This window comes from Dipodomys spectabilis, unplaced genomic scaffold (assembly GCF_019054845.1).
Source record: "Dipodomys spectabilis isolate Male_0828 unplaced genomic scaffold, ASM1905484v1 ptg000157l, whole genome shotgun sequence".
In the NCBI taxonomy this organism is placed as follows: domain Eukaryota; kingdom Metazoa; phylum Chordata; class Mammalia; order Rodentia; family Heteromyidae; genus Dipodomys; species Dipodomys spectabilis.
The window spans coordinates 17,507,439-17,521,008 of NW_024870834.1; the positions used below are offsets into that span (position 1 = coordinate 17,507,439).

At 41.5% G+C, this 13,570-nt stretch overlaps 1 protein-coding gene across 1 annotated transcript in view; it reads left to right on the forward strand.

The window, feature by feature from the left end:
* Pomt2 (protein O-mannosyltransferase 2) overlaps positions 1 to 13,570 on the forward strand; it is a 42,683-nt gene that overhangs the window by 23,000 nt on the left and 6,113 nt on the right. Inside the window, 6 exon segments of the mRNA XM_042692658.1 lie at positions 484 to 550; positions 3,284 to 3,353; positions 6,885 to 6,963; positions 8,310 to 8,461; positions 9,044 to 9,135; positions 10,021 to 10,097. Coding sequence (XP_042548592.1) covers positions 484 to 550; positions 3,284 to 3,353; positions 6,885 to 6,963; positions 8,310 to 8,461; positions 9,044 to 9,135; positions 10,021 to 10,097 — 537 coding nt within the window.

Consider the following 13,570-nt stretch of genomic DNA (forward strand, 5'->3'; position numbering starts at 1 on the left):
TATGAATGTGCACATGAGGGTGCACACATTTTTTTTTAAAGAAATCAGTGTGTACAAAGTTGCTACAAGGTAAGCCTCTAGGATGTGATACTTAAAGGGCTTTTAGGATTTTTTTAACCACATTATAGAAAATATAATAGCATGAATTTTTTATTTAAAAAGTTTGAGGCATGAACTTAATTACTTTTTTAAAATGCATTCAATCTACTATGCTGAAGACTTACATACAGGATCGTGGTTCCTCATTCTAGAAGGCTGGAACTTGAAAAACTCCAGAGAAAGATACAAATCAAAAAGGACCTCTAAATCTAGAAGATAGGAAAGAATCTTTTTCAGTAGTGCTGCTTCTGAATGTGGTTGATAAATATGGTCCCTAGGACTGGTGCCTGAAGATTCTAAAAGAGGCTTGCATTTTGTTTGTGGTTGGCCAGCTGTACTGACAGTGATGGTATTCTCCCCTCCGCTTCTCTCTGCCTCCCCCAGGTCACCACCTATTTGCACAAAGACTACAATAATATGTGGATTATCAAGAAACATAATACAAACTCAGGTAATGTGACCAGGTAATGTGATGCTTCTTTATGTTCTTATTGACTTACAGTCCTCCTTAGTATTTTCTGTGCCTCCAAAAGAATACTACTAAGGTGGCTCTCCTGAGCATCTTTGACATTTTATCGATCTCTTATTCTTTGGTAGTTGTGTATTGATCTCTTCCTGTGTCCCAATCACAGTTTTAGGTATAGAGGATAAGCAGTGAATAAAACAGATAAGCTCTTACTTTTAGTACTGTTATTGAAGCCAGAGGACAGGGCTCTTGCTTAGGCTTCATCCAGGAATTGAGCATGCCAGGCGGAGCTAGTGCGTAGTCCTAATCCTGAGGTACTTTGGTTGTTCCCTATAAGACAAGACAAGCCTGTAGTCTTGTTATGGTAGCACATCCCTGGGCCAGCTCAGTCAGTTGGGATCTGAGGGCCTGCCAGCTCTGTGATCCGGCATGCCTGGGACATCACTCAAAACCTGCTCACTTTCCTCTAAATGATCTGGATAAAGTAGCTCTGAAACGTACCTGTGTGGCTCTCTGGGCTATAGAGTCAGAGCTGTATAGGAATCTTCCTTTGGTCAGGCAGCTAGCTTCCTGCGGGCTGCGCCTTCTGTTGCAGCTGAGAGCAAGGACAGCTTCCTCTTACCTTCTGAGCCATCACCACTGCTGATGTCCTCAGCCACAGCATTTCTGTGACTCCTCAGCAAGTACTACCTACCTGGCCTGGCTCCAGCCAGCTGCTCACCTAAATCCACGTTCCTTTTCCTTCCCTGCCTCTTCTTACTGTAATTTTTAGTCTAGAAACTACATAATACTGTGTCTGTGTCCTCTTTATTTGCATCCACAGTAATATAATTTAGGATGCCATTGAGCATAGTCTGTTTTTACACCCTTGTATTACTACCATTGATATTTTGATCCAGCAAGCCAGATGTAAGTGGCCCATCACAATGATGAGTTAAGAGAAAGACTAATTTTACTTCCAAGTCATCTAGGTTTTTGTTTGTTTGTTTGTTTGTTTTTGGTCGGTCATGGGGCTTGAACCCTGGGCTTGGGCACTGACCTTGTGCTCTTCAGCTCAAGACGAGTGCTCTACTGCTTGAGCCACAGCACCACTTCCGGTTTTCTAGTGGTTTATTGGAGATAAGAATCTCATGGACTTTCCTGCCCAGGCTGGCTTTGAACTGAGATCCTCAGATCTCAGCCTCCTGAGTAGCTAGTTTTACAGGCGTGAGCCTCCCAGCCCCCGGCCTGTTTGTTTTTTGTCAGTTATGGGGCTTGAACTCTGTGTCTAAGTGTTGTCCCTCAGCTCTTCAGCTCAAGGTGAGCGCTCTACCACTTGAGCTACTGTGCCACTTCCGATTTTCTGGTGGTTTATTGGAGATAAGAGTTTCACGAGCTTTCCTGCCCAGGCTGGCTTTGAACCGAGATCCTCAGATCTTAGCCTTCTGTAGCTAGGATTACAGGCATGAGCCACCAGTGCCCAGCGTCATCTAGGTTTGAACCCAGTCTTTGAACATTCCTAGACTTCTAAGTTAAGATGGTCACATTTCATTTAAATAACTGAGGATTTTCTGGGAACATCTTAAAAGTATTTATGTTCTTTATGGCTATAAATACCCTCATCCTTATTCACAAACCTTCCTTCTCTATTGACTTATTTCAGTTATTATCTTGCTAATTAATCTTATAAAACCTTAAAGGCAGAATAGCAATGGACCTCTGTGTAGTTGAGTTCTCTAATTATCTTGAATAAGTGATTTGCACTGGCAAATTAAGCCTTCCTGGCCTTGATCTATTTATAGGATCTTGGTATCTCACTGTTTGGGACAGAAGTTTGCAAGGGTACACTCTGCTTGGATTTGGGGATTACAGCTCCTTTTCCATATCATTGCCCTTATAGATTCTGATGAGTCTGACTTTCTGATGACAGAACAGTGGTCCTTGCCTTCTATCATTTAATTATCTCCACCTCACTTAGCAGGCCTACTGCCAGAGAAAATATTTCATTTTGGGGAAAGCTGAACAAATGGTGATTTGCATAGAATTCATTTTTGATAGACTATATTATAATAACAAAAAGGAGAACCTTGCCATTTAGCTCCCCAGCCTAAGTTCCTGTGGGGAACCTAGTGCCTTTCAGATAAAAGCCACATTGTGCCAGGTGCTGGTGGCTCATGCCTGTAATCCTAGCTACTCAGGAGGCTGAGATCTGAGGATCGTGGTTCAAAGCCAGCCCAGGCAGGAAAGTCCATGAGAATCTTATTTCAATAAACTACTCAGAAAACTAGAAGTGGCACTGTGGCTCAAATGGTAGAGCACTCGCCTGAGCTGAAGAGCTGAGGGACTGCCCAGGCCCAGAGTTCAAGTTCCATGACTGGGGGGGAAAAAAAAGAAAAAAAAAAGCCACATTGCCTCAGCTGGCATGCATGGACTAACTCAGCCTCGTTTCCTGTTCCTATTCCCTCCCATTCCTAACTGTATGAAACCATTTGCCTTTGATAAGTGAGTTGTGTTCTTCAGATCTCTGTGCCTTTCTCCACTTGATTACCTGGCAGAATTCTCCCTCAAAGAATCTCTGTTTCTCTGTGATAACTGAAGGTCCTTGCTTTTTCAATCCACAACCCTCTGTTAGTGCCTCTGGCATATGCCAAATAGTGGAGTAATTGGCTTTGAATTGACCTGCAGTGTACAGCCAGGAAAGTAAATGACTGGGAGCCCATGCATGTTTCTTACCCACAGATCCACTAGACCCTTCTCTCCCAGTGGAGTTTGTGAGACATGGAGACATCATTCGACTAGAACACAAAGAGTAAGTGAACTTGCCAGTTGGATAATAAGGGTAGAGAGTTCCTTTAAGAAGATTGCAGAAGTCAGGTGTGGCTAGAGCTGCAGCAGTGGAACAAGGCTGCAGTGCTAGGATGAGTGTTTCGTGGTACAAAGGTGGTAAGTAACAGGCAAACTTTTACTTCCTGGCTTGGGCTTTGAGGAGCTTTGAGGGAACCTTTCAGTTTTCCTTTCCCTGAAGAGAAAGATAAATATAAGTTGCCCTAATCTGCTTTTAAGTGGTGCTTTTAGAAAATGTAAGTGACTATTTTTGAGAGTATGACACACTAGTTTATTTCAACAGCAATCTCACCAAAATTACTAAAAATGCTTAGATGATATAAAAGCCTCTTAAAAGCATAAAAATATTAACAAGATATTTAATAGTTACTAGGAGCTGTGTGCAGTGGCTCATACCTGTAATCCTAGGTATGTGGGAGACTGAAATCAAGTGGATTTCAAGTCAAGGTTAAGCCAGGCAAAAAGTTCTCAGATTCCACCTCAACAGAAAAAGTGGGCATGGTGGGGCATACCTATCATCCAAGCTACAGCAGAAAGTAGAAGTAGGATTATAGTCCAAAATTTTAAGACCCAATCTCAAAAATAATCAGAACAAAAAATGACTAGAGGGATGGCTCAAATGGTAGAACATCTGCCTGAGACGTACAAGGCCTTGAGTTAAAACCTCAGCATAGCTAAACGCGAAAGATAAAAACTAAACGGAACTATTACGAGACAAAGTCTAAGTTAAAATGGGAATTCAGAGGAGCGAATGAGGCACTGAAGCCACTGGTCTTCATCCACCATCTTGAGTTTAATCTTCAATTTTTTTTATTTAAAAAAAATTTTTGGGGGGTCCGGTCATGAGGCCTGAACTCTGGGCCTGGGCGCTGTCCCTCAGCTCTTCAGCTCAAGGCTAGCGCTCTACCACTTGAGCCACAGCACCACTTCCGGCTTTTTTCTTTTTGCTTATGTGGTGCTGAGGAATCGAACCCAGGGCCTCATGCATGCAAGGCGAGCGCTCTACCACTGTGCCACCTTCCCAGCCCCTAGTCTTCTATTTTGATCTTTTGTTGACTTACCTTGACAGAAGGGATTTGGAAGTCATAGTTCTAAGCTCAACCAAAATGATAAATTTGTTGTGATTAATTTCCAAATTTGGAACCCCAAAAGCCTTATAGTAAGGATTCATTTACCCCAAGGACAAGTGTTTGATACTGAGCATAGGTGATTGATTAGAGATCCCTAGATCCTAAGAGTTGATCCTCATATGGATTTACAGCCATATTCCTGTCACCTGGGTGGTCTCCATATTTAAGCTGTGAATTTAAAAGAACATAATTGTAGAAGTTAATTCTCATTTGGGAAAGACATGGTAACCCATTCCTATAAGTAGTTTTACGGCAGCAGTCAAAAATACATCACTCATGAAACAATGCCCAAGAACAGGCAGAAACAGCCTACAGAAGCAGCTCTACAAAACTTTCCTGTACTGCAGTTAGTAGATATAGATGTTTAAAAATCAGGAATATGTATATACATACACACACCTATATGTCTATATCTATATACACACATGCGTAATTATCAGTGCTTTTTTTCAGGTAAGTTCATTTTAAATAGTTAATTTTTTTTTTTTTTTTTTTTCAGTCATGGGCCTGAACTCTGGGCCTGGGCGCTGTCCCTCAGCTCTTCAGCTCAAGGCTTGTGCTCGACCACTTGAGCTACAGCACCACTTCTGGCTTTTTCTGCTTATGTGGTGCTGAGGAATTGAACCCAGGGCTTCATGCATGCAAGGCAAGCACTCTACCACTGAGCCACCTTCCCAGCCCCTAGTTAAATGCTAGTTTTCTTCTTCCTAGCTAGACTTCTAAGTCAAACAGTTGGAGTGCTTCATGCTACCAATTCTGTGAAGGCCATCCCACTGCCCTGACAATACCTGAAGTTAGTCTCTTTTTTAGCATGAAGTCCAGGGCATTCCCATCTATCCTTCTCAGTTTGTGCTTTGCCCTCTTCTCCAATACTCCCAATATTTCTTGTGAAATCAGAAGGCAACAGTTCTTTATGTATTGGAATTACAGTTGGATTTAATAAGTGTTAAATATAGTATTATTTTAGCCTCTTAAAATCAAGTAGGTAAGCCATGAATAGTGGTACACACATGTAATCCCAGCTTCTTGGAAGATGGAGGCAAGAGGATAACGAGTTTGAGGTCAGCTGAGGCAAAGTTAGTGAGACTTTGTCTCAGAACTCTACCACCAAAAGATGTATTTGAGGGGCTGGGAAGGTAGCTCAATGGTTGAGTGCTTGCCTTGCATGCACGAGGCCCTGGGTTCAATTCCTCAGCACCATATAAGCAGAAAAAGCTGGAAGTGGTGCTGTGGCTCAAGTGGTATAGCAGTAACCGTGACCTGAAGAGCTGAGGGACAGCACCCAGGCCCAGAGTTTAGGACCCATGACCAACCAAAAAAAAAAAAAAAAAAGATGTATTTGAATATTCAATGTTAAAGAAGAAATATTGCACTGAGAGAGTGCAAGCAAAGGGATGACATTGTCCTAAAAGAAATGTACTTTTTTACCTTATGTAAGTTTAACCCTCTGTATATCACCTTTATAATAACAATAAATACTTTTTTCTAAAAAGAAGCAACATTGTAAATCTCTTAAGTAGTTGTACAAAGGAGTTGCCATTCAACAAAGCATGAATACAGTGCATCTTGGTTAATGTCACTCCTTTAAATGACCTCACTCTTCCCAACCCCATCTTCTCTCACTCTTCTTAACTTTATAAGATATGTATTGAATTTTTGGCTGCATTTTCTCTCCTCTCTTCTTCTTTTGCCTACCCCTCCCCCCAACACTCCTTGACTCCACCTTATCCTTTTGAAGTACCTGTTTCCTGGTGTGTATTTTATTGACCTTTGATTTAGTCTTTCTAAGGAATTAAACTGGTTAGTACTCCTCTGACTCTTACCATATTTCAGTTAATACATGTGTATAAATAATAACAGATACTGGCAAGGATGTGGACAAAAAGGAATGTTGGTGGGAATGTAAACTCATTCTCTCACTGGAAAGCAGTATGGAGGTTTCTCAAAAAATTAAACATAATATTACCCTATGATCCAGCAATTCCACTCTTGGACATTTATCCAAAAGATTACAAAATAAAGCTACCAGGACAACCATGTGTATTGTAGCACTATTCACCATAACCAGGTATGGAAACAACCCTGATGTCCATCAGTGGACAAATGGATCAAGAAAAAAAAATACACACACACACACACAATGGAATTTTACTCATCCATTAGAATTATATTGCATCATTTGCAAATAAATGGAAAGACCTGGAAAAAAGGTGTGTTAAATCAGCTCCAGAAAGACAAAAGTTACATGTTTTCTCTCATATGTAGAAACTAGAATTCATTTATAAATATATAAGTAAATACTTTGGGAAGTTTGCAAGTATGCACATTTTATTCACGTAATGACCCTTCTTTCTTCCAACTTGTAGGACTTCTCGGAATTTACACAGTCACCGTCATGAGGCCCCCCTGACCCGGAAGCACTATCAGGTCACTGGGTATGGCATAGTAAGTGAGCCAACTGGGATGTGAGCATGGTGATAAGGTTGTGGGGCTTGGCTCATGACCGCATAATAGGATACATCCACGCCAGAAAACATGAGTATTTCTAAGGATTGGAGCTACAAATGGAGTTCCTTTATATTTGGTAACTCTTTGGCTGAATTTTATGTAAGAAAAGCAGTCTGTCTCCATTTCTCTTCTCAAATAGGAACCATGTAATTTACATATTCTAATACCTAGTAAGTGTTAAATATGAGTATTATTTAGGTTTCTTAAAATCACATTAGAGAAGTCAGGCATAGTGACGACCTTCTGTAATACCAGCTGCTTGGTTGGGAAGGGAGATAGGAAGATCATTATAAGGATCTCTTTCTTATAATAGAAAGGTATTATACATATGTTTTGTATTTCAGCCTTAGGGAAATGTACTTAATAGAGTAAAAGCTCTATAAGGGCTTATGACGTGGGAATAATTGAAGGCAGTATGAACTCTAGTGGAAAGCTAAGTATATCCAGGCGCTGGTGGCTCACACCTGTAATCCTAACTACTCAGGAGGCTGAGATCTGAGGATCTCGGTTGAAAGCCAGCCCGGGCAGGCAAGACTGTGAGACTCCTATCTCCAATAAACCACCAGAAAACCGGAAGTGGCACTGTAGCTCAAGTGGTAGAGCGCTCTCCTTGAGCTGAAGAGCTAAGGGACAGAGCTCAGGCCAAGAGTTCAAGCCCCATGACTGACAAAAAAAGAGAAAAAGAAAAGAAAGCTAAGTATGACTATCAGTTACATTCCCTTTCAGAACTTTGCTGTTTCAATAAAATCTGTGATCTTCTTTCTACTTGCTTATTCTACATTGTACAAGAATCAGGCTCTGAAGTCATAGTTTTCTTGTGGGCCACAAGTGTCTTAATTTCCAAGATGTGCTATATAGGCCAGGCCTTTCTGGCTTAGGTATGAGGGTCCGTGCTATATAGGCCAGGCCTTTCTGGCTTAGGTATGAGGGTCCGGATGGCCAAGATAATGGATGCAAATGCCCAGATCTGCTTCTGTTGGCTCAGGGAAGAAAACTTAGAACTTAAACTCTAGTCCTATGAAGTAAAGAATTGGACTTCTGGTTCCAACAGTTATGTTCCTTCCCCCACTCCCTTTTTCTTTTGTTTTAATAGGAAGTTTTGGGGCAATGTCAGTCACTTGAAAAACTAGGATATTTCTATGCATTCTTATTTCCTCTCTCACTTCAATCATTAAGACCAATTTGTCCTTTGTGATATAGTGGCATCTGAAAGGGTAGCTGTCTTTGATTGTGACACTTCTCTACAGACATGCTGTGTATCTTTTTCTTGATTTATGTGACAGAATGGCACAGGAGACTCAAATGATTTCTGGCGGATTGAGGTTATAAACAGAAAATTTGGGAACCGGATCAAAGTGTTGCGAAGTCGAATTCGCCTTATCCACCTGGGCACAGGTTGTGTCCTGGGGTCCTCAGGAAAAGTTCTTCCTAAATGGTAAGTCTGGACCTCTGATGTCCCAATCGAGCTTCTGCTTTTTTTTGTCTTGCTACAAGGAGTATGCTAGAACCTCCCATTTCCCAGTAGTCAGTGTTCACTTCATATTTGCTTTTTCTTTTTTTTTTTTATTGTGAAAATACCATATAGAGGGGTTACAATTACATGGGCAAGATAATGAGTACATTTCTTACCAAGCATTGTTGCCTCCTCCTTTGTTTCCCCTTCCCATCCCTTCCCATCTCCCACCCACTCCCCCCACCCCTCACCATATTTGCTTTTTCTTAGTGGTAGATGGCAGGAGAAAAGGAATCAGATATATCATTCAGCACAGAGCCCCAGGGCAGCTTTGTTATTTTATGTGTTTTGATAGTTGGATATTTGTACATCTGGCTTGTGGTAGAAACACTAGTCTCCCCCTATAATAGCAGTACTAGATAAAAGTGTAAGGTTAAACAAAAAAAAGAGTGGCCACTGGCTTGAAAACAGAGGGAAGGGTTCCACAGACCTAAGATTGGCAGACAGTGCTGGGCTTGGGGATTTCCAGGTCTTCTGAGAGACATCTGTGATTACTTTTCACAGGGGCTGGGAGCAATTGGAAGTTACTTGCACACCATACCAAAAAGAAACCCTCAGCTCCATCTGGAATGTGGAGGACCATATAAATCCTAAACGTGAGTGAGCTTCCCAGGCTAGAAACTCCTACCATAGAAAAGTAACTCTTCATAGACTGTTGCCACTGAGTCTTAGTGCTTTTGGAAGAGTTGTGTGTACCTATACTGCTAGCTCCTTTTTCTTTTCCTCTCTTTCCAGCTGAATAGAATAACTAATGACCTCCTGCAGGTGCTCTGTTTTATGTTCCTCTTGTTCTTCTGTCCCTGTACCATGGGCACTTCACACCTGCAGGCTTGGCCCAGGAGGACCTCCCCATGTCCAGTCAGCCCATTCCCAGCAGGCCACTGCCACGGCCACAGCCCTGACCTGATCCCAATCTCTGCTCCTAGCCCCATCTGACCTTCCCTCCTCTTGCCAACTTCAGCTCAGTCTTTGAATTCATAGTCTTTTCTTAACACCCCATTTACCCTCATGTTTGTTTTCTCTTCCTCTCCTTTTCATTCTTCTTACCACCTGATTTAGCCAAAACTACCTAGCAGATCAACTCCTTATTTGGTATGCTGGGAAACACAAGCATCCATCTGTGGATAAATTGTTGAATGAATGAGACTGTTGAATGAATGCCCTGTCTTCATACACCTCATGCCTAACAGACCGGCAGCCTCTGAGCCAGAGCCATCATGAAGTTTGATGGCGCTGAATGCCATGAGAGCGAGCACTGAGGGGGAGGTCTGACATCTGTTACCTCAGTAGTTCTCAGAGCACCTACTGAATGCTTAATGTTGTCTGAGTGAAAGACCCTCAGTACTCTCACCTGTTGCCAGCTTGTCAGAAAGGCTACACTTGGACTCTGGTGGGAGTGTAGATACTGTGGATGGACAGACAGACTGAGGACAGAATTTGTGACAAAGCCTCTCTCCTCTTGTTTGTCTTGTTTTTCTTAGTGCCAAACATCAGCCTGGAAGTGCTGCAGCCCAGTTTTGCCGAGGTCTTGCTGGAGTCGCACATGATCATGATCCTGGTACTGTAGCCCCTTCTTGGCCTATCTTTTTTTTTTTCCTGTCAGAAAAGTTCTTTATTCACAGAAGCCCTTACCAAATCAAATGAATTTTTTTCTTTTATTTATTTTTCCTTTTTGAGCTTCAACTATGATAATTTTTAAACATTTTTATTGTTATGGTAGAGTCGATACACAGAGGGGTTACAATTATATGAATTAGATAATGAGTAATGAGTACAATTCCTCTTCTGTCGCTGTCTCCCAGTTTATCCGTCCCTTCCTTACCCACAACATATCCAGTTCATTTTCTCTGTGGTGTCCAGTGAGCTCCACTGCTGCATTTGTTCATCCTTGTTACATCTTTTATGTGCCCTCCCATCCCCTCTCAAATACAAACTAATAAGACAAAAGGAAAACAAAAACAGAAACAATGGTAACTTTAAAAAATGTCTTTCGTTTCCTTTTCTTGGAGTTCATTTCATAAAATATTATTTTACATGATCATCTGTACATAGCAATTGAGCATTTGTCCACCAGTCCTATATATGTCCTCCTCTGGCCTCAGTATGTGAATGACCAGAGCAGTATACAAATTCAATACAATACCCACCAAAATCCCAACCACTTTCTTCAAAGAAATAGAGAAATCAGTCCAGAAATTCATATGGAATAATGAAACCCAGAATAACAAAAACAATTCTTAGCAAGAAGAACAGTGTTGGAGGAATATCAATACCAAACTTCAAGCTTTATTACAAAGCCATTGTAATAAAAACAGATTGGTACTGGCACAAGAATACACCTGAAGACCAATGGAACAGAATAGAAGACCCAGAAATAAACTGACAAATATATAGCCACCTAATATTTGATAAGGGAATCAAAAAGGGTGGAAGAAAGACAACTTCTTCAACAAATGGTGCTGACAAAATTGGCTGTCTACGTGCAGAAAACTGAAACTAGATGCTCATATATCACCCTGCACCAGAATCAACACTAAATGGATCAAAGACCTCAATATAAGGCCAGATACTGTGAAAATATTATAGGAAGGGATAGGGGAAACACTAGGCCTTTAGGCATGGGGAGAAACTTCTGAAACAAAGATCCAGAATCACAACGATTGATCAAACTTAAGAGCTTCTGCATAGCAAAGGACATAGCTAGCAAGATAAATAGAAAGCCCACAGAATGGGAGAAAATCTTCACTAGCTGTACATCAGACAAGGGCTCATATCTAACCTATGCTTAGAGCTCAAAAAATTAACCCCCCCTAAAAGTAAGTCCTTGCTTAGCTTATCTAAGAACTTTTTGGGCCGCTGCACTTTGGAGCATAAGTGAATAGTATGGCATAGGTCTGCTGCCCCCTTGTGGAGGACTTTGGACTGTCTTAGGCATTCCTCTCACAGTATTAAGGTGGTGGTAACTTGATGATTCTAGTGAACGCTTCTGTGGCTATTAGGTTCTGGCACTGTACTGAGCACTGTGCATATTAACGTATTTAATATTTATTACAGTCCTGTGGAGATTATCATCTCGGGTTATAGGTGAGAGAACTGAGGCACAGAGAAGGTAGGGGACCCGCGGGTTATATACCTATTTGTAAAAGGTTGATCCAGGGGGAGAGGGACTAGCAGGAGAAAGGAAGAGGATGAGAGGCTCATGGATGAATGTATTAAGTACATTGTCTACATGTATGACAATGTCATAATGACACTTTAAAAAAAAGATGGATCTAGCTTTCAAAGCTAGGCTAACAGGTTTCCAAAGTCAGTGCAATTTCCTTGACCTCCTATATCTCTAAGTGATTTTCAGTCTGTTCAAGTGGCAGAACCCCTGAAGATAGTTATCTTCAGTGATAATTTATTATATCTCATGAATTTAAGATCAGTCAGGATACATAGTTGAGTGTTGTTTATATACAGCATAAAAGTCCCACCATGAGCCCAACCATGTTCCTGGACAGGAATTCTCAAAAGGATAGCTGGTTCAGGTTTCAAGTTTTCTAAAACCTATTGCCTGTTGTTAGCAACTGACAGCAGTCGTGGTATCAGTTTAAGGTGAAAGGAATCTTTAAATCTAGGTTATTATGTCTGCCAGCTTATTTGCCCCTGTGAGTGGGAGAGAGCTTGCTGATGTTTGGTGAGAGACCCCTTGTGCTGGCTGTGGAAAACCTAAGTCCTGCAGGAATGATATTCAAGACCCATGTTTCTCAGGCTGGATTGGTGACTGACAGCTACTCATAGGGGCGCAGGGAGGTGTAGAGGTGTTATTTCTCTCCTGTGAGCCATTGTCAAGTGGACTTACCTGAAAGTGATTATATAAGTGGTACTCATAAAATATAGTTGACTTATTGCACCAGATTAAACTTTTAAAATTCTGATTTTGTCAGTTTTGTGCATTGGGAGGTGATGAGTTGACATTAAGTGATCTCTGGGTCACTTCCTCTCTGACTCTCTGCTTGTAGCTGTCACTGTGGCTTGATGACATAGCTCTTTTGAATATCTGCCTGTCAGTCACACCATCAGTCTGGGTCTGAGTAGAATTTTAAGACTGTATGAGTCTTGAGAGTTTTAGTTCTTCTTTCATTATCTGGAAGTATCATTATCTATAGGCAAAGAAGAAAAGGAATGTGTGGGAGCTCTGTTATTAACCTGATATAGACTCAGGAAAGAGACAGAGACCAAAATAGTGAGTCCAGACAATGGAAACTGCTGCAGTCCATGTGTGCATGTGTGTGCGCTCACGTGTGCATGTGTGCACTTGTGCATACACACACTCATGCAAGTGTGCCCACACATGAGGACCAATTGGATTGACACCTGAGTGGAGAAGGCTAGCAAGTTTGATGTGGTAAAGAGGATTACCTTGACTTGTCACAATTTGGGCTGGCATCCCTGAGTTTGTGACTGAACTGGGCTGCTTTGAAGAGATTGATTTCCCTCAACATTTGCTCCAGGAATCTACAAAACTTTCTCCCTCATTCCAAGGCCCCTTGGATGGCCTTGATTCAGGGGCTATCCAGTTGATCCTTTGGGTCAGACTCCCTCATGGAACTTTTGGCCCTACAGGAGAAACCCAGCCACCAAATGGAGGCTTGCAAATTGTTCCCAATCCCTCATCAAGTTGAACTAGGAAGGCTCACTTAACCACATCTTGAATCTTTCTTGGCTAAAACAGTGGTTTTTATTTGAGGGCAGTTTTGTCTCCCAGTGGGATATTTGGTAATGTCTGGAGAAATTTTTTTTCTTTTTTTGTATGTTTTTTTATTATAAAAATGCTGTACAGAGGTGTCTGGAAAATTTTTGTATGCTATAATTAAGGGGTGGAACATGCAGAGAGTAGATCCTGGGAATGCTAAACATTCTACAATTCACTGTGTAGTCCTGATGACAAAGACTTATCTAACCCAAATGTTAGCTGAGAAACTTTTTCCTGACTGAGCACCTGGCTCCTCTTCCCAGTCCTGGCTTCTGACCCTATTCTGTCCTGTT